The 21,430-nt window shown below is 40.3% G+C and overlaps 2 protein-coding genes across 5 annotated transcripts in view; one reads left to right on the forward strand and one right to left on the reverse strand.

The window, feature by feature from the left end:
* Nucleotides 1-1,638: 1,638 nt before the first annotated feature.
* CMAS (cytidine monophosphate N-acetylneuraminic acid synthetase) lies at nt 1,639-14,411 on the reverse strand. 3 transcript variants are annotated; one of them, XM_087768135.1, is made up of 9 exons: nt 13,913-14,165; nt 13,384-13,643; nt 11,247-11,389; nt 10,858-11,013; nt 8,149-8,282; nt 6,761-6,855; nt 5,826-5,997; nt 3,801-3,951; nt 1,639-3,081 (listed from the first exon to the last, which is right to left on the reverse strand). In XM_087768135.1, exons 2-9 carry the CDS (start codon nt 13,425-13,427, stop codon nt 2,849-2,851), a joined length of 1,128 nt encoding a protein of 375 aa, XP_087624261.1. In that variant the 5' UTR covers nt 13,428-13,643; nt 13,913-14,165; the 3' UTR covers nt 1,639-2,848. The 3 variants fall into 3 exon arrangements, with proteins under 3 accessions (XP_087624261.1, XP_087624259.1, XP_087624260.1); XM_087768133.1 differs by lacking the exons at nt 13,384-13,643; nt 13,913-14,165 and adding an exon at nt 14,212-14,411; XM_087768134.1 differs by lacking the exon at nt 13,913-14,165 and having other exon boundaries at nt 13,384-13,852.
* Nucleotides 14,412-14,529: 118 nt separating this feature from the next.
* The window catches only part of ABCC9 (ATP binding cassette subfamily C member 9), a 97,724-nt gene continuing 90,823 nt past the window's right edge, over nt 14,530-21,430 (forward strand). Inside the window, exon 1 of one of the 2 annotated variants that reach the window (XM_087768131.1) lies at nt 14,530-16,097. The gene's annotated coding sequence lies outside the window, so the exon portion shown is untranslated. The remainder of the gene's footprint in view (nt 16,098-21,430) is intronic. The other variant, XM_087768130.1, reaches the window with a different exon arrangement.

The following is a 21,430-nucleotide window of genomic DNA, read 5'->3' on the forward strand; positions in this document are numbered from 1 at the left end:
CTGTCGATCCTCCTCCCCTCTCAACTCTCCTGGCAAGAGCCACCAAACAGCCCAAACCAGCAGAGATCTCAAGGCCTAACCAAAATGGGAATTCTCTCCGAGAACATCCTGCCAAGTAATTCTCAGTATGTTCTGCTCAACTTACAAGATTATACTTCTATAGAAATACTGGACTGGCTTTGACAGCTCAGAAGACTGAGAGAGATGAATCCTACTTTTCACAAACACAGGCACAGAGCACACAGCACTGTGAAACCAGCTATTTGAAAATATGGAATGTTTTTCATTTCTATTTTTTCATAATAGCTTATTACAAATTATTACATAGTTTACTTTTTTCAGTTTCGCAAAATTATGATAAAACAGCCCATGTTATCTAAGATCATTTTTGGAACATACTAGGCAATTTAAAGTAAAAAACAAGTGCTCACGTGACCAAAAGAGATTATTCCAAAATCAGCCCACTATAACAAAAATGACCAGACAAACCTAGTCTGAGTGAACTACGCAGCTGTAATGAAAGGCAATCATGGTGCCAGGACACATACTGAAACAACAGTCATTGGCAAAAGACACTACACTTTTGAAGTTTGCCTGGGACCTGGGATTTCCCCTTGAAGGTGACTGTTAAGAGTTCTTCTCACTATCTCTGTCCCTCTGTGACCCCGAAATCCTTCATAAGATTGAGGATCTTCTGTAAAAAACAAGAGGAGTAATTAAGACACCCCTCATGCTACTCTTGTTTATAGTTAGGCTTCCCCTTGCAGTGTGGGCAATATAAATCTGAACCTTTCAGGCAGTGGACTGCGTACATAAATAGTCTCTAGAGCTCTTTTATTCTTCATATTCTTCCTATATGTCCAATGTAAGATTATACCACCTTTTTCTAAACAAGAATTTGTCAAAGTGAAAACACTTATATATCAGGTACCATTTCCTTCTGCCCATTACCAACACTCAAACAACAAAATTTGTATGTGTATCAGAGACCCAACATATATGCAGCACATTCAGCAAGCAGCTGGAACGTTAGAAGAGTTCTTGATTCAAACAGTAAGCTTACAAACTGCCAACTCATATTTCTATTATAATTGCACTTACTCATATTTTTGCTTTCGTTAACATAACAGGAATGGGAATCAAGTTCATCACAGTCACCTTGTTTAAAGCTATCTATTCACAGGAAACTGTTCTTTAAATCAAAGTCAGCAAGTTACTTGATGATGACAAGGTGAAGTAACTAAAAACTGGGCCAATACTATATGACATTATCAAACCTGAATTATTCATCCAATCTGGACTTCTGAAGCTTTACCACATACTCTATACAACTAAAATAATTCATCTACCTATACCAAAGTCCATAGTTCTGTCCAAAATGTGGCTCTCCTGTTATCAAAGTCCATGAGATTTATCCAGCGCAGAACCCTAAAACCTCACTGAAAGGAAATACTTAAATGATAACTTAGAGCTGATTAGTACAGTAAACTATTCACCTGTTAACCTTGCTACTGTAGATAGGCAGTAAAATAATTTTGCTTTGTAAAACACAAAGTTAATCAACAGAAAGCAATATATCGAGTGATATTATATTGGGAGTGTCTATTTAGCAGAGAAACAACATAAAATAACAAGACATTATTATTCACCTCGGTAGTCATTGCCTGCGTACCACAGGTATTTTTTATTTTTTAGCATAACCTAAGGCAGAACTTGACCCACTGATAAATACTAGGATTGAAAACTGATGCATATTTTTAATGTCAGTTCTACAACTTTTTACAGATAACAGTGTTCTTTAAATCAAGACACAGTAAAAATTGTATTGTACATAAATACAAACATACATATACACCAGCTTTAAATTAACATGCTAAAAATCATCTGAATATATATTTTGTATAAACCCAGAATCAACAACTACGTTTTGGTTTTTTTCAAACAGCAGTTACTTTTCCATACAATTTTTTTTTTTTTTTAATTTTTAATCATTAGTGGTTGTAATAATGCCTTCATAGAAAGAGACTGCGTTTCTGCAACAGAAAGATCTCAAAGTTAATGGAAAATTTAACTCCAAATTTGGCAAAACATTTGGGTATGTTAATTTAAGCACTTCAGTAAAACCCAATATAAACAGATTCAAAGATAAGAGGCACAATTCCAAATGCCATTTAATTATTTATGAGCTTAGAATTGAACACATGCTTAAGTGCTTTTCTTGACTAATACTAATATTAACTGGTTTTACAGTAACTGAGCTGTCTTTTAAAAATGTAGGAAGAAGATTGATAGCATATGCTGGAAAGATCAGGTGTAAAATAACAAACTCTTCCTTACTAGGGACGAATCCTGTAAAAAGCAAGCATACAACTACAACATCATATTGACATTTGATAGAGGAAGTGTAAACAAAATGAATAAAACTGACACAAGATTTTGTTTTGAAAGTCTGAATTACAAATCCTCAAGTCATGCAAAATCACTGATCCCTGAAAATATTTGGGTTATAAAATAAAGACACATCATTCCTGTAGGACAGGTGTAATGATTAAAAGTAGATTTGCAGGACACTACCTTCTGTAGCATTCCTTCCATTGCACTTAAATGGCTTTTAAAATAATCATGAATATGATTATCAGCATACAATCATGAATATCAGCACTTAATCAGTGGGACCTTTAACTAGAGGGAAACATCTTTTTAACTCTACTGCAATGTAAAACTTGAAAGATAAGCCATCCTTTGGGATACAGACTTACTGAGAGAGCAAGGGGAGAAGAAGAAAAGCAAGACTGACCAACTGTGTTACTCTTTTTTCATTAGTTCCTTATTTCCTCTCCCGCTGTTCTCATTTCCCCCCCATTTCCTTTCCTGCTGCACTCACTTCTTCCATTTGCTTTCTTGCAGAGTTCACTTTTTCTAACAACAGGAATATGTGTTCTGCAAATTCCCGGACAGCTCCACAGCCACCATTGCTTTTACAAATATAACCAGCAGCCTTCTGAGCAACTGCACAAGCATCAGCAGGCACGCCGCTCATGCCAGCTTGCTTCAGGCATTCCACATCACACTCTTCATTTCCTATTGAGAAAGATGACAGACAAGGCAAAATATCACAGAGGGGAAAAACTGAGCAAACTCACATTTTCTGTGTACATATTTATCTATTGTTTAAAATTTGTATTCTTGCCACAATTTTCATCTCAGCAGCTCAACAGGTGAGTCAGTTCTCGAAAAATCTTAGTGATACATATAAACGTGGATCACACTTTACACAATCTTCAGACAAGAGAATGGTACTTTTAAGAGTAGTAAAATTATTTGAGCAGCTGAATAAGCATTTGCAGGACTATATACTTAAGGTGTCACTGAAATATAGTTTCGTATGGAATCATATGGCTTTCAGTTTTAGTTCTGTCCATTTCTTGTTTCCATTTCAGAATATAATCTGACCAATATCCATCTGAAATGAACTAGAATCGGTTCAAAACTGTGAGCTGCAACTGTATGCTTGTGTAATATCAAAAGCTTTCCTAAATCTCACTACAAAAAGAGCTAAGAGTTCCATTACCAAGTTAGACACTGATTCATCAATGCCTTTAATATTTAGATTGTACCCTAACAAGCCTTAAAATACATACCTGCTTTTGGTGATCGTGTGCTGTAATGTGCATGTCAATCCCATTAAGTCTAGTGTATTAACAAAGGGCAAAATGTTTTGAAGCTGAGCAGCACTATGAAGTTTGTATTTGTGTATGCTATATGAAATTTTACTACCAAAAAAAAAAAAGCGAACTGACCTAAGTAAGCAACTTCTTTCCAGCTCAAACCCATGTCTTTTTGCCAGTCCTCCAGGACTTGTAATTTATTTGTTGCACTAACTTTTGCTACACATCCCAGCTGCATGGCTGACAGTGTTTTTGAACAATCTCTTTCAGAGATGAGTCGAACCTATTAAAATAAAGTCAAGTTAAGAGTAAATTCTACATACAAAGAAATAAGACATGTAAGTTGATTTACTAAAAAAGCAAAGCGAAACAAAAAAAACAGGAGAAGTTTTGCTCATAGAAGCTCTCTCAGATATCAGAAAAGCATTAAATAACTGATTTCTTCAATCAAAGCTCAAAGCAGAAGTGATTAACATCCAAAAACCATGTTACAGTCTTGAAGTTGCTTTGGGAAAGTGAAACACCATTCTGTAGGCTTCCCTGAGGTTCAAAAAAATAAATTTACATTTGTCTTTTTAAATGCAACATGTACCAAATAAAATACTGGATATCACAGTACAGTGGCATGCTACCTAGTGCAATATCATCTAATTAAGCCACAGTAGGGAACAAGAGAATTCCCAAGGAAGATTTCTGTAATATTTGTAAAAGTAGAATATTATGAAGTATTTTCCGTGACTTGTCTACATAACATCATTTTATTTACAGTAGGACTTCAGAGCACCAACAGAACGCTAAACGGACTGAAGGATCACAGCACATTAATCTCCAAAAGTTCACTCCAAATTTGAAATTTCAGAAACAATATGCAAGGTAGGCTAAAACCAGAAGATTATTGCAGCAGGATTTTTAAAAATCTCAGACACAACCCCTCCGAGTTTTCTGTCCAAGCTGTGGACAAGCTCATCTTCCTTAATTGCTTTTAAATACTAACAAATACTTGGCACTGATTTTAAGTACAGAATGAACAGGAGTGGTGCACAAAGCAAGAGTGTATCAGCAACATATACTAGAAATACATAAAATCCAGCACAAAGACCAGGAGGTTTTTAATGAAAGATTCCAAGTCACAGCAAGCATGGAAATGGGCCCCCACAGGCAACGAAACAATGATTACAAGGTTCCTTCCCCTCCCCTTTTGCCTCACAGAAAATGAAGCTGAAGGAGTTTTGAAAAAACATCTACTCCATTTCACTGCCCCAAGGCAGCAACAGCTGCATCAAAGTATGTCATGAATGTCTTGTCTAACCTGTTGTAAAAAAAATCCTACAATAGAGACTCCAAAAATGTATCAGGAGAAGTCTGCTTGGGGTATAGCTATCTTTGTCTTATCCATGCCTCTCTCTATCTGCAACAGGACTGAGTTAAGGCTCTCTGAAGGCAGCCTAAACCTGTGCTTAGTTCTTACCCCAAAAAATTCTTCTAGCTTTATGAAAGCCAGCAGCACAGCCAGAAAATAGCCAGGAGGCTAATTTTACATAAATGCAAGCAAATATTCAGATCAGCAGAATTTAGTAGCAGTAATAATAATCAATAATAATAACTGTAGCCATGTTACAGTCTGTGTTGTTTGAGCTTTTCATTTACACTGAATTCTTACAACTTCAAAGCACCTAAGTTATGGTTAAACAAATTCGCAGACAAAAGTGTCTGGGGGTTGATGTCCCCTCTTTCAAACAATCATGGGTGATCTAAGATGAACCAAGTAATTTGCCTGGGTATTTCTTCCTCTTCTATAGCCAAGAGGTAACAACATATCCCTGCTTGGTAAAGCTGACTTCTAATTAAGGAGTCTCTAGACTACACAGAACACTAGGATTGGTGCTAGCAAAATACCATAAAAATGTCTTCCCACATTTTTCCAGGACAAAAAGACAAGGATGCTATAGCTACTATGAATGAGATTGAGAACTTTCTCAAAACACTTATTTTCCCCTAAGGAAAACAACATTTGTGCCAACCCCGAACCAATGTATCTTGCTGCTTGACCACAAGTACTCTGAAGAAACTTCAATTTATACACTGCAGAGTTTTAGAATCTTTCAATGTTCAGAAATAAGTCAGAAATAAAGCCTCACACTTCAGAACAACACTTACCTGGATTCCTCTTTTCTTTAACAGATCGATACCAACAATATCTCTATAATCATAGGAGACCATTTCCTTCTGATCTTCTGTCACATAAATGCGACCATTTGTCAGGCATCCATCAATACTGCAGACCAATAGCTTCACCTCTTTTAATGGCTCTTTACCAAAATATCCAAAGCTAGACAAAGAAGTTATCTTTTTAGGACGGAAGTTTTTGCACGCTCCAAACCCAAATATTTCAAATACAATTGTGATCTTCAGACAGAAGAATCAGCTTTGAAATTCTTTTTCTCTAATGTCTTTTTTCATCATCTTCACTCTCCAACTATATTGTCCCTCTTCAAAGAAAAAAAATAGAATGATCCAAAAAGACAGCTCAGTTATGCTCTCCATTTAAAAGTTAGGATGAGATTTATTTCCTTAGCATAAGAGGTTATGTTCTGTAGCATTTATTTGGGGCAAAACCAAAATGGAGTAAAGGATGAAAAACGCACAGAAAACATATTCCATTTCCACCTATTATTTCCCTAGAGAGGTGCAGAGTAGCTGCAAAGAAAAGGCAGCTGGCAAGATGTAATAAGCTCGTGCCTTCTACATGAACACTCTCAGCCATGTGCATCAGTAAATGTGGTCCAGACCATGAAAGCAGAGGACAACTCAGCTGGAAAAGCCAGAGACGATGCTAACACATTGCTATGGTATAGTGGGGCTTACACTTTTCCCCAAGCTGAACTTTAAAAAGCAAACAAACAAACAAACCACACATAGCAAAGGTAATTCAGATGATTTCAACGGAGATAGAAAAAAATGATAGGCGAAAATAAAGTTGTCCCATTATCTTTGATTTTGATTACTTACATTACATACGTTATGAATTCACATGACCATATTTTGAAACAACGAACAATATCAAAGAAATAAAGGAAAAAAAATGTTTTTACCTCAATACTCTCTGCTCTGCAATAGGCCAATCAATGTCTATATCAATATCCACACTGTGCTCTGCACGCATTTCATAGTAGGCCATTTTACCACCCTAAATAAAACAGAACCCATTAAAATTTTCTGCTTGCATTAATACAAATGCAAAACTGCACAATTTAGTACCATGTAATGAAAGCTAAGTATGTGGTTACACAGCGGTCACAGTAGCTTAAATATAAGTGAACCATCAATAATGATGTTTTGCCAGTGACACAGAACCAAGCATTTGAAATGACTTTTTGTAGGCAACGGTTAATAAGTATTTTCATTTTACAACTAGAGAAAGCGTGCAAGAAAGATGTTATGCATTATAGTCATTATGTCACACTGATCTCACTAGGTCTTTTAATACAGTAAAATAGTAATACCTGTAGCATTCACTTAGTAATAGTATGCTTATTTTTTGTTTGCTATCTACACAAAGACTTAATTTCAATTGGAAAAATATCTGCCACACCCCAATGTAATTAAAAAAAAACTAAAAGCCCTGATCCTCTGAGGGCCCAACCTTCATAAAATGTAGAATTCAGCACAATTGTACTATCCAGATCAATGCCTGCAAGTCCCCACAGCACTAGCTAGCACTGCATGGGTCTGTGCAAACTATAGAGACCTAAAGCTAGTATCTCTGCATTAGTGAGGTATCTGGAAAAAAGAGAAATAGAAATAAGAACCTGGTATTCTTGACATACCTAGTAAGGTATTCCTGTTAGAAATATGGAAATATCTACATTGGGCTTTTTTTCAGTTCTGCTGACAAATATTGGAAATGATCTGTAAGATGGAAAACTTGTCTTGCATGAGAAAACTAAGAGACTATACTTGCAGACAAACAAAATGAAAGCTGAAGTAAATACATTTGTTCTGCATTACTACACTGGGACGTAAACCTCAGGAAAGGGAAAAAGACTGTTTAAGTTACAGTACAAAATTGACATAAGACTAAACTGGCCAAGAATACAAGTTTATAGATTATAAAAGAGAAGCCTGCAACACTGCATGAAGGTCAGTTTCACACCCTTAGTAACACTAAAATGGATTACAAGATACACACTTGCATCCTGGCGAACTGATGTGAAACTCCGTATTGTATTGTTTTAGGCTTATAGCTATATACTGCTCAATATTATTTGTATAAATTTGCTGTGGAGGATACTGTTACTGAAACTGCCCTAGCTACAGCTAGCCCTGTTAAGTTACACGTAATAAGCAAACCATCCTGCACCACCAAAGTGCTGCTACTTCATACTGACTGCATCAGAAACAGAAATACATTATTGAATTCAGAACCCTCTATAGCAAAAGATGTATTATTCTAAAGAGCATGAAAAACAGAAGGACTAACCTGCAAGTAGCCTTTCTCAATCAGATGTCTCCTGGCAAAATAAAATGAGCCATTTTCATACAGTTCCCCAGGCCAATCTTGCCGCCGGTACCGTTTTGCTGGATTCAGATTTTGGGGCTCTGTCATTTTGTTTTCTGTTAAAAGAAAAATGACAAAATAAGTTTTCCAGAATCCCTGTTCAGAGTCATTTAACTTTCTTTAAATAGCTTTCTGATGAAAAATTAAGGACACAATTCAGTCACCAACTTCTTTCATTTTTGCCTCTCGTTGCTTAGCTTTATAAAGAATCACTGAATTGCTTGCTCTTTCTTGGAACTGTGGATAACAGACTGGAGGACAGCCCTGAATTTCTAGCAGAGGAAAAGGAAATTTTTCATTCAACTTAAAAAAACAACAAAACAAACAAACAAACCTGAGAAGTCATCAGCTCCAAAACGGGTTACTCAGAGGAGTAGGGGGGACATTATTCTAGACTGTCCTGGCCAATGTGAAAGAAATACTACACTTCTGTACTCTGTCTCCTAATACACGATAGGAAGGGATTTAACTTGCAGTGAAGGTAAACACAAAAAAACATTCAGCTACCTACACCTAAAACCAGAAATGCTCTGAATGAACTCCGAGAGCTGAGAGGACCGAACTGTAATCTGCAAGGTGAATAAAGAGCATACGAGAAGAAATTTTGCCTGTGAAAACATCTTGGCACTTCCCCAAAATACTTCCTATTTAAGGATACACATTATATTAACTTTTCATAAGTGGTTTAATCAGTGTCCACAAATAAACAAACAGGTGTCTTTGAACAAACACGATCCCATATTGTTATCAATGCCAGTAGTGCATGCAGCAGAAACCGAACCAGGGACCAGAGACTTCTGTCCTTATACTACCCAAATCCACATGCACAAAGCAGCTAAAATTCACCTGGTGTCATGATCTAGTAACCATGAAAAAGTTACAGGGCATTCTCAAACACCCAAAATATCCTGAGGCTTTAGTATATATATACACACACCTTGTATTTCATAAATACATTAGAGCTTTGTGCTCAATGAAGTAAACATTTCCAGTCAGAGAGAGACACCTTTCTCTTTCAGGGTACATCAATATTAAACCTTAATGCAGAAGGAACAGAAATACACAGGAAAAGATATAAAATTCTTTTAACATAATCAGTACTTTAAAGCCATCTGAAAAGAAAAAAAAAAAAAAAAAAAAAAAAAAAAGAGTACAATACTAAACTGTATAATGCTCCTGAGAATCAGTCAGCAGAAACACCACACTCCTGAAAGGCCATCCACTTTTACCTTTAAGCTGCTAACGTTTGCACAATGTGTTCCTTGTTCTCCTTGCAACTGAATGATTCTTTATCTCTCGCCGCATTAAAAGACTTTAGATATCACTTTATATTAAAGAATTATTTGCTCTTTTAGGTAGGCCTTGAGGCTTTTTTATTTTAATAATCTACCTATAGAGACTAGGTGGCACACAATCACTTCAGAAAGCCCCATGCTACATCCACATGAGATTTAGTCTTTCACAGATGTCCATTGTAGCACCTCAAGATGTGAAGTGGACTTTCACTTGGTTGCCTAAAATGCAATCCACAGAACCCTAAACCGCCATCCACGGTTTCGATACTCCTCTTATACTTTATGAACAAATTGTGCCATGTTATTTCTCCTCTTATGAGGAACAATGAGAATGTTCAAGTTATCTGTTTATTCTAAACAAAGGTCTAACTTTTATTCCAACTTATTTCGAATAGCAAGCTTCATTTATTTTGCATGCTCTTTCACAGCATGATGCTTTGTAAACTCATAAAAAATGCTTCAGGTGAAATTTTTTTTTCATCTCAACAGAATAATTGCAATGTCTGAGTAACACATTCATTTTTTAAAAATAAAAATAACGACGTGGCAGTATCTGCACTAACCATTTTGAGAAAAAGAAGCAACCATTTCGGCTTTAATCACAGAAAAAAAACAAAACAAAAAAACATAGATAATGTGTGGAATAGTTCTTTGTACAAGGACAAAAGGTACTTCTATAGCTACAACAAGATACAATCTTTATTTTTAAGTAAAGAGTTCAGTCTTTAGTCATCTTGGCAACTGTAGCTGAGAGGCATATTTTCTCAGGGAAAAATATTCTTCTGTATGAGCTAATTAACATGAGTTCAGCCCTCATGACTCAAAGGCAGTTTGCAATTTGACATAAGTCAGCAGCCAAATTAGCAAGCTGAAACAAACCCTAAGTCTCCAGGCTAAGAGGTTGCCATCTCATCTTCACTAAGACTTTACCTCACATTATTTGTCATTTGTTAGCTACTGCATAGTAAGAACAAACACTTCCCTAGTTAAGATGGGACCTCAGTGTCCTGTCTACACACACATGAATACCCGCCCAGCAGAGGTTTACATGTAAAGTTTTTGGGAGCTATATTTTGAGCCTAGACAAGTTAATAACATTTTAATTTTCAATACCTTATCACTTCTACAAAACAATTACAGAAAGGCTAAGAAATGATCAGTAATATCACAACAGCACTACTTAAAAGGAATTTCTAAGCCATCTCACACCTCTCTAAGAACTCAGCCCCTGCCTCTGATATCAATTGCTAATGTAAAATACCATGGGTATGAAAATAAACCAGCTGAAAAAAATTTTTATTAAGTATAACTGTAACCAGAAACAGCTAAATATTACCTCCTTTTTTTACCTCGCTCCATCTAAATTGATGCCGTCTCACAACAGAGAAGACAGAATCAAACCCGTCCTTCTGGATCAGATCTGCCACTTTTATAAGATCACTGGGATGTAAACAGGGAGATGTTGCTTGTATATTTCCTACAATATCAACCTCTAAAGAAAAACAAACATTTATGAAATAATGAATATTTTTAATACACACAACTGCAAAGCGTGGTATGAGCGGATGCCACAAAAAAGGGAGAATCCTTCTAGCTTTTATTTACTAAAGGCTTTACTTATTTTTCGAAATAATAAGTGGCTTTACTTATTTTTTCAAAATAAGAAGTGCATCTTCCCTCTGGGGCTATAACAAAAAAGCTCAGCATATCTCATTACTGATTTACCAGGATGATGATTAAGAAACTCTCTGATAGCTTCTAGAGAAGTTGAGGAGTCTTGAGATACTTCGGGGCTTCTGCGATGAACTTGAGCGCCAAACTGCTTTGCAACCTTCTCAATTTCATCATGGTCTGTGGAAACCCATACACTGTTGGCAGACAGCGACAGAAATGAATATAAAGAATAAACCCAGCATTGTTGACTTGCCTGCCATAACCTAACCTGAACACCACCCTGGCTTATATATGTATTACACCTTGCAATGAAAGGAACTAGTTCTTATATTTGCGTTAGTAAAGCTATCCCTGTCAGTCCAAGAAGCAACTTTTCACAACAGGGATAAAACACACACATTCACTAGACTGTAAAGTCTCAAGCCTGGGTTGCACTTCAATTTAATTCTGTAGAGTGCTTGACCTACCACATACGTAGGAAGCTTAAGCAACATAAAATTCAGAAGTGTTACCAGAAAAATCCAGTGTCAGCACGCCACAATTTGTTAGGCATGCTAACAGATCAATGCATTGTGAATGCGTTGAATGAGGCATTCAAAAATCATTTAAGAGTTCAGCAACAAGGCTGAGAACACGTAAAACTGCCACGCAGTTAGAAGATTAGCTTATTCTGCAAGTGTTTTAAAATGTGTTAATTAGGCTCCATACAATCCCAGAGAAAGAGCTGTTCCAGTTACAATCACATATGTTTTGGCACAGAAAACCTTCAATACTGGTAAAGCAAGATTGTGAGTGTTCAAGGATAATAAACATTTACAAAAGGAAGGGCTAAGTCTGAGTATTATGTGATGATAAACACTAGCACAGCACTGTGAGGCCACTGCTGCCATCATAGTGACAAAACAGCATGTGAGATATAAAAACAAAAATTACGAAAAATAACCCTTCTTCTCTCAGCAACACTGGCATTCTCAATGCACTGTACATAGCAAATGGTGCTTTAGTTAAGTTTTTCCATCCAAAGACATCATGGGATCATCAGAATAAAAATATGTATGACAGCGACAGCGTCAAGTCACACCCATGTGAACAAATGCAGCAGGGATGTTTTCCTCAAACTGCTTCAGGCTGTTTAATAGACATACCTGTTAAATATACACTCCCCATTCAACTAACAGAGTTTTGTTGTGTAACGTGTATCCTGTCAGCACAGCTGTTTCAAAGGGGACTAGAAAACCTAGTGCGCTTCCGTCTAATGCACCTGTTATGCCTCAAAGTTGGCATACATAACCCTAGCTGGCTTCCTGCTGGGCAAATTCAGATACCAAATAAGAAAATGAGGAGGTCACTCAACCAACCATATCCACCACGGGTCATTAAGCAATATGGATGCACACGCATTAAATAATTATCAGTAATCTCGGTCAGAAACATTTCTGACTGCTTCTTTATTAAAAATAAAACCAAGTCAGTGACACTTCCTCTACTTTTTAGAGACAGTAGAAAAGATTTTCCAGAATAGATAATGGTACAGCAGCTATGGGATACAGAAGGCTCGTGTGCTTACTTCCAGGTCTGAATCTAGCTGGGCTGTATTTCCACTTGACTACATCAAGTCACTGCTCTGAACATAACACAGTAGGTTTGCACTGGGAACTTGCACCTAGGTATGCTACATACCAAGTGCATCATAACCACGCACTGGTTTTAATTAAGTTTATCAGTATGCATGTAGAAAATTCTCAGTTATGTTCTGGCAGAAAAAAGAAGTTTGTAATGCCCATACTCATAACACTAACAACATACTTGATTCTATCTAGCTTTAATTATTGCTACCAAAGTTTCATGCACTTTGGCACAAACTGAACTTCTGTGTCACGTGGCCGCACACGATTATTTCCTTCCACTCAACATTTACGAGACTGCCTCTGATGTGCTGCGTCCAGCTGTGGGATCCCCGATACAAGAAAGAAAAACCAAAGCAAGCCCAGCAGACAGCCAGCACGACAACTGGGGCCTGGGAGCACATGCATGCCAGGAGAGCCTGAAAGAGCCGTCTTGATTCAGTCTTATGAAGAGAAGGCGAGGGGGCAACTTTATTGCTGTCTTCAAGTACCTAGTGGGCAGGTAGAGAGAGAACAGAGACACTTTTCCTGGACAAGGGCAGTACAAGAATACAGACACATACCACAAGAAGGGACAGTTGGATATTGCAAAACAGTTTTTCACCATGAGGGCTGTCAAACCCTGGAACCAGTGCCTGGAAAGGCTATGGAGTCTCCATCCTTGGAGATACCCAAGCTCAGCTGCACGGGACCCTGAGCATCCCTAACCAGCCCAGCTTTGCGCAGCGAGTGGGACCGGACGGCCACCAACCGAAGTTATCCTGTGCTTCAGCGATTCACAGGTGATGAGCTACAGCCTGGCAGTCTCATTTAATGCAGCCACCTTAATAAAGTAGAAACGTCAACGCTTACATCGTCAACTAGTGGCTCCCAACCGCGAATGAGAACAACTGTCCTTTCAAACTGCCGCGCTGTAAGACTTTGATCCCTCCAGTCCTTCTCCGCCTCACCAGGAAGGGAGAGCGGAGCTGACGGCGGGGCGCAGCCTGCCTGCCCTGACCCACGCCCTGCCCCGCCTGATCCTTATCCCGGTGCCACGTTACCGGCCCCCCTTGCCTTACCGGCTCCCCACCGCGCACCCGCCTCACCCACCAGCCCGAAGGAGCCGTTTCAGCGAGGCTAGGGGCGCCCCGCGGGAGACCGGCCCCCACCGTAACGGCTGCCGCCGGCAGCTCAGCCGGGACGCCGGCGCCAAGCCTGTCAGGGAGAAGCCAGCTGGGAAGGGAGGGCTACCCGGGGAGCCTGCTGCGGGCAGGGACCGCTCCCCGCGCCGAGGCCCCTCGGCACCCCCGGCCCGGGCTGGGGCCCCCCTCCCGCCCGCGCTACCCCAGCCCCGGGCCGCACAGCCCTCCCGCCCACCCTCCCTGCCGGGCCGCCAGGCGCATGCGCACCTATGGAAGACGCCGGCGTCGCTGGCGGCGCGCAACACCCAGCCGATGAGCGGCACGCCCGCCAGCAGCTTGATGTTCTTCAGCGGGATCCCCTTGCTGCCGCCGCGGGCCAGCACCAGGGCGGCCAGGTGGGCGTGCGGCCGCCCCTCGCCCGCCTCCATGCCGCGCTCCGCTCCGCTCCTCACCCCCACCCCCGCCCCTGCCCCTCCCTGCCAGGCGCCCTTCCCCGCGCCGAACGTGCATGCTGGGAAGTGTAGTCCTCCGGCGGGGCGGGGCGGGCCGCCTGGCAGGGAGGGGCGGCGGCATGGCGGAGGGCGGAGGCGGAGGGGAAAGGCGGCCGGCTGGGTGTAGGGGCCCGGTACACCTCAGCGCGGGGGAGGTGGGGTGAGGCGCCCGTCCTCCTGCCTGTGAAGAGAGGGCGCGGTACCCCTGTTGGGCACGGGGTGCCCCGCAAAGCCCTGTCCTGGGCCGCGGGGGGGAGGCGCCCAGCGTCCCCTCAGGTAACGCCTCCGAGGCGGGGTGCAGGGTGCCTAGCGCCCTGCGGTGCCAATGTGGCCGGGCACCCCTGTTCAATGCCTTAGGCACGTAAGAAGCAGCAGCTAGTCAAAGGCGCGGCCGCGCTCCCTGCCGGCAGGTGGGGCGGCGTGGCGGCAAGGCGGCGGGCTCGGGGGCTGCAGAGCCGCGCAGCTGGGAGCGCGGCGCGCGCTGCGGCCTGCCGCTGGGGAGCCGCGCGAGCGCCGCGCCGCCGCCGCCGCCGCCGCCGCCCGTGGCTTTTCGACATCCGCCAGCGTAAATCCTCAGGCTTCGCTGCTTTCTGCTGCGTCAGGCGTGAGGAGTGCCGGCAGAGGGCAGAGCAGCCACACCGGAGCCTTTTGACGTGGGCGGGGAAGCCTTCCCTCACCCCCCCGCTCCTGCCTTCCACCTCCTGAAAAGTGTATTCAAGCATAAAAACACCCGATGTTAAGTTATACGAACTTACCTGTGGAAACCGGATGGATAAAATGACGGACGGATGGATAAAATGATGGATAAAAAGGCTGCACAGGAATTTGTTTTTTAATGTGATTTGGAAAATGGGAAGTAGAGGCCGTTGAAGAGCATCACAAAGTCCCTCCTGGAGACTCGGGGTCTCAGTCCGTGATGGAAACGTATCACATGCAGCTCACTGAAGTCGTCCTCAGGTTATTGATGATGTGTTGCGGCGCAGAAGGACCTCATCTACCGCTGCCAAAGGAAAATGCTCCCAGTTATATTCAGCTGTAGGCAGGCAATTAAGAAGAATAATCATTGGGGGGTTTGTTTTTTCTTTCTGAAGGGGACATCTGTTCAAAGAAACCCAGCAGAGATAGACAGCTTGCTCTTCTACTATGCAGAGCAAGGCAGCACCTTTCAGGCCTCTTTTTTTTAGATGAGACTGAAACTGCTAAGTACTGTATTTCCTTCAGGCCACCTTCCATGCACTTAATTTTGAAATTTTTTTAACTCTAGAGTTTCAAGCCTTTGTGATATATAAGTTCCTACCTGTTTAGCGCTACGCTTCTGTCAGAGGTTGCTGTGCCCACTGAGTTCAGACTGAGTTCAACAAAACGTGTGCCTGAACAAGATCGACTTCAGTGCAAAGTCTGGTGGTGTTGCTGAGAGCTGCCAACTCCACTGTACAGGCAAGAATCTCCAGGAAGATCTAAAGAAAAGTGCTGTCAGTGCTAACTTTGTAACCTGGCACAACTAGTTTACTAGATCCTACCTGTCAACCCTTTTAGACATAGATACAACAAAAAGGAATATCAAATGCCTGCCAAACTTCTGAACAAACACAACAGCTACAGGGTGCACTTCTGCTGCAAACAAACGTCCTTTTTGTTGAGAAAGGTACAAGTCCTTCTAAGGTCAGTTTTATGGACTGACATTTACTCTAAATCATATGATTTTGTGCAGTTCTCTGAGAAATTCCTTTAACGTAGCCAGAGATGGCATCTGTATAGCGTATTATGTTACAAAGAAAATACAGAAGGCTTTAACAACTGAAGAATGAGAAATCATATGCTGTATTAAATCTCTTTCAGAGTTTCTTAGGTAATTATTACAATATTCAAAATACCTACATGTTAAGTAGCAATGGGTTAAAAACATCTGTATTTTGCTTCAACATATTGTGACAATTGGATGATTAATCAATAATAATATTTCAGCTACACAGTTCAGTACTTTCTCAGAGTCCAGGAATATCCCAAGCAGGGACCTGATTCTGGATTCAACTTTCATTTACAGAGAAAAGAAATGACATTAGAAGATCTGGCATACATCATAGATCTTCTAGATGGGGTTCATCTAGTAAGAATTTTTTTACAAGTCTGTGCATAATTAAAGCCTGTTTAATCTCTTTTTTCCTCTTCACATCAAAAGCAAATCTTTTCCTCATGGGGCTGAAATGGTCCTCAAGCAAGTATCTTAAACACCTTTGTCCTTCCTCATAGACATGTATCTAACTCAGCCCTAAAGACTATCAGTAATGTTGACTGCATAACCTGTCCAGGCAATCTAGAGATCCATGTGATAGCAAAGCTTTTCCTAATCTTTACTGAATCTTTTTTTCTGCAATGTAAGTCCATTAATTCCTGTCTTATCCAAAATGGATCTTGAGAACAGATTATTTCCTATCTTTCTTCAGCAGGCATATGTGTAATTGAAAACAGGCACCATCTCAACTCTTAGACTTCTCCTTTTCAGGATCATACCCATTAGTTCAGTCTTCCTCCTAGTTCAAATCTTCCAGACTTCTGATCATCGCCATTATTCTCCTTTGGACTGCTTATAATGTAGTACTCAAAATTAAGCAGAATATTGCAAGTGAGCGAAGCAGAAGGATTACTACTTCACGTACCTTGAAGGTTGTACTTTCATTTATACTTCTCTGTATAATTTACCTTTTCTTGCACAATACTGACATAATACAGCCATTGGTTCACTATGATGTAAGATTTGTTTCTGCAAGAGCTGTTGCGTAGCCAGATACTTCCAACCTCTGTCTTTGCATCTGGCTATATCTGCCCAAATGCAGTGTCTTGCATTTATTCCTACAGCAACCAGATCTGTCCCCACCTTAAAATATTTTAATGTAAACCACATTCCTCTAGTTTATTTATGTGAAAGCTATGTGAGACCTTGTCAAGAGTTTTACTGAGCTTAAGATACATGGTATCTACTCCATCTGCCTCTACCGACAGGCCTGGTTTTGGAGATTGAAATTATGCTGATTTGACTTGTTCTAGGTAAGTTATTATTGACTACTATTAATCGCTTTGATTTCTTTTACGTGCTTACCAAAACTTGTTGATTATTTATTCCAGCATTTTTTTCCCAGGATCAAGCGTTTGACTAATGATTCAAACGCATAGGTATCAAAATTTTAGTTCAGATCAAGAGTGCACTTCTGAACTGAGTCTCAAAGCATGTAAACTGTTACTGTGTCACACTACTTGCTAAAGCAGATATAGCGGACAGTTCCCAGCTTTTCCTTTCCCCCCATTTTTAAAATAGGGGGCATTTTATGCTTTCTAGTCTTGGTAAATCTACCTGGTTCTGAGATTTCATCAGCCAACTGCTTCAGTATCCAAGGATGAACCTCAGCTCTGAGCTACTTTGAGTACATATTACTCACCTACATCCATTCTGACTCGTTTCTTCCGTATTTGTACTGACATCGTGCTCCTGAAGGGACTGTGTGGGTAACAGCACTCAGTGAGATAAGAACATTTGCTATTCTAATAATAGAGCAGCGGAGAAGAAAACAAAGAATATAATGCTTTCCGCTTCTTTGGAACATGTACCCTGTTTTATGTAATCATGAAGTGGCCTGCAGGCACAGGTTTCCCAGCATGGAGGAAAGGGTTTCAGCTCTCTGGTCACCACTAGCTAGTGCAGGGCACATTCCCACATCACATAACGTGGGCAAAGTCTTGTGACTGTACAGCCTGCCTGCCCAGTCCTGTCATGCCTGACTGTCCCTGAACAAGTACGGCCAAACTGGCTCACTTCAAGGAAATACTGGTATACTAGTAAAATTACTGGGAATAAATCTATTTTAAAAACATGTTCCATGCCATATGATTCCATTGGGGATAATAAAATCTGTGAATTTCCTTTCTGGCCACCGTTCAGTTGCTATAAAGTATCGCATTGTAGTTTCTCTCAAGAAAGAAGTCCATTCATTCAAGTCCGTATGTAAGAGCAAATGAACAAAACTGGAGGCATGCAGTAGGTCTGTGCTGAGGTGTTACTGTGATCACTGTTCAAAGGTTATAATCTACTAACAGGGAGCACATTGTGGAACTTTTAGGCTGTTAATTAGAGAAATGTTATGCAGTGTGTATCAGGCATAGCTGAACAAGAAACCTCACTAGTAATGACAGCTGGGGTCTGCTTTCAAACTAACACCCTCTAAATTGCCAGTCACGAGATCGACCCTGCCTTTTCATCTTCTGAATTGCCCGTCTTGAGATCTGCTCTGCCCTTTCTGACATTCACACTGGTCACAAGACCGTGCTTAGGCTTTAAGACAGGAAAAGTATATCATAGTGACTCTTTGAAACTCACATTGGACTTCGTAAGCAGAGCCTTGTGGTGTGTTGATGAAAGCCTGACACCTTAAAAAACAATGGTAAAACTGCTGTTGACCGAACTGGGGCCAGGATTTAACTTTGTGTGTATGAAGTCTAATTCAGTTTATGTCAGTAGGGCTCCATAAGTAGCTGTGCAGGTGGGTCCCACTTGCAGCGTCCTGTCTCTTTCTAGGACATATCTAATTTCACGAGTACTATAGAAACAGACAAGAAAGACTCAATGGAAGCATGTAATGGAAACCTCTGGTAGAGATTCAGGGATGCACGGCATCTGGGTAAACTGGAAGTTACTCTTTCTAGGCCTCTCTGCAGCAACAGGAAAGTTCAGAGATCCAGATCTCCTTTCCTGGCCCTGAACCGGAGATAGCTCCAGTGAAATCCATGCAGTTGTGCTGGAGTCAAACCACCGTAAAGGAAATAAGGAACGGGCCTGAGAAAGTCAAGCAAATCACCTGTTCTTGTTTTTTGGAAGCTTCATGCAAGTCTTGGGCTAATATAGTCTGTCCATACATGAGGGTTAGATGAATAAAGGTTAACATATGTTTATAAAAAAGGCCAAGGAAGTGTTCAAGGGTCTGCGATTTCTTAAAAGCAGACAGGAAAGAATATGATTACTTAGAGCTTACACTTGATTTGATGTGTTACTTGGACTTTCTGCAGAAATGAAATGGAGCAAACTACTTTGCTGCAGTGTACTGAAATACACTGTGTTTAATTCAATGCCTGCTGGATGGATTGTTTTCCCTTTGGCCGTCTCATGTACACAGAAGAAATCAAGAGAGAACTGAAATATGTATATTTAAGAGTTATTTCAAACTGCTGAAGTGAAGTCTTTATTATTATTACTAAGACTATTACATTATTTGACAAATGATGTTTACATTACCTGTCTGGCTAGAAAATAATTATTAATTCTTGTAATAACAACACTGATTTATATTTCACTTTTGAATCCAAATAACTTTGTAAATCAAATCAATGTTGCAAACATTTACACTTATACATCATTTTTTGTACCATGACTTACATTCATCCTACCTAAATCCAGGCATCTAAATGAGGCAATAAGCTGGAAGCCTGGCAGCCTCAGGTTCTTTGTATAGCCAAAAGGGAAGCATACATTCATGTATCCTTCAGAAGGTACCTTTAGAGAACAGTTGAATGCACCCAAACTTTGACTTGCCCTCTAGAGAAGGTGCATCAGCAGCTTTCTTCATCTGGAAAACGAGTTTTAGCGGTGCTAGTTATTCCATGATACTCAGCTTTTTCAGATGCCAGGTTAGTGTGTTCTGATTACATGGGCAAGGTTAAGCTTATAGCCAGATGTGCAAGCCAAAAGAAATTTTCCCCTAGTTCAGACTTGCAAAGACCTTTGTTACCTTGATTGTTGTTTTTTTAAATTTTCTTCTGTAGCGTGATTTAGTTGTGATCCTCCCTAAAACCTTCCTCAAAAGTTCCCTCCTACTTAAAGGACGTAGTACATGGATGATCTTTTCTTCCTCTAGTTGGTGGCTTTCACTGTTTTTATTCCAATTCCTATGTCTTGTTACAGTGTCAGGAAATTTAATGGTTTGGCATTTTGCCATTTTTTTTTACTAACCCTCTATCACACTCATGACCAGGTGATTTTTTTTCTAGCCTATTGTTCTTACATCTTCCCTCCATCAACTAGTCTGTGTGAGGCTAGCTGAGCCCCCAAAATGTGAGATATTTATTGCCAGCTGGTAAAGCAAAGGATGGAAAATCCTGCCTGGTTTTCTTTCTTAGGTTGAAACTGAAGAAACATTGAGGGAAATGGAGATCTTTAATCAAGAGAAGGAGAAACTGAGAGGGAACATGATAGTAATCCTCACCCAAGTAAAAGATTGCTGCAAGAAAAAAGAAAAAAATCTTTGTCATGTCAGTGTGCTTAGAACAAGAAGTTACAAGCTTGAGCTACATCACAGGATATTCAGGCTAGCTATTAGAAATGGTAATTGGAACGGCGTTTACACTATATGCATTGCTTAGGGAGGATGTGACATCTCCTTCTTTGGCAGCTGACACTGAGACGGTGTTAGGATTTGTTCTAGGTACCATTGGGTGACCTAAATGATCTCTTTAGGTCCATTCCAGCCCCCTTTCTTTTTATTTTATTAAAATTATGACTTGCAAGGAAGACAATCTAACCAAGAAAACAGAGAGAGAAGAACCCCAAACCCACTGTCATACACAAGTGTCAGAGAAGATTACAATAGGGAGGAATTAAAAGAGGTGAGGGAGTCAAGGGACATGGGAATATAAGTTAAAAAAAAAAAAAAAAAGAAAATTCACCATAACAAAACCTAGTGCTAGATCTTAGAGAAAGGAAACTTTTTATTTATTTACAAAATCTCTGTGTAAGTCGATGCTATGCAGTAACATTCCCTCAAATATTTCACTCACTCACAGTCCCATATCACATAGTTACAAGCACCTACCTGTGTCTCCCTGGCAAGGATCACTTGTGTGCAACACAGATAGCAAAGGACACTGCCTGTCAAGTGTTCATTATTTTCCTGGGGTTCTTCTTGATTGACAATGATTAACTTGGGTTTTGACAGATCTTTGATACCCTTTAG

This window comes from Nipponia nippon, unplaced genomic scaffold, assembly GCF_047370975.1.
Source record: "Nipponia nippon isolate SJK-2023a ecotype South Korea unplaced genomic scaffold, ASM4737097v1 scaffold_3, whole genome shotgun sequence".
Lineage (NCBI taxonomy): Eukaryota > Metazoa > Chordata > Aves > Pelecaniformes > Threskiornithidae > Nipponia > Nipponia nippon.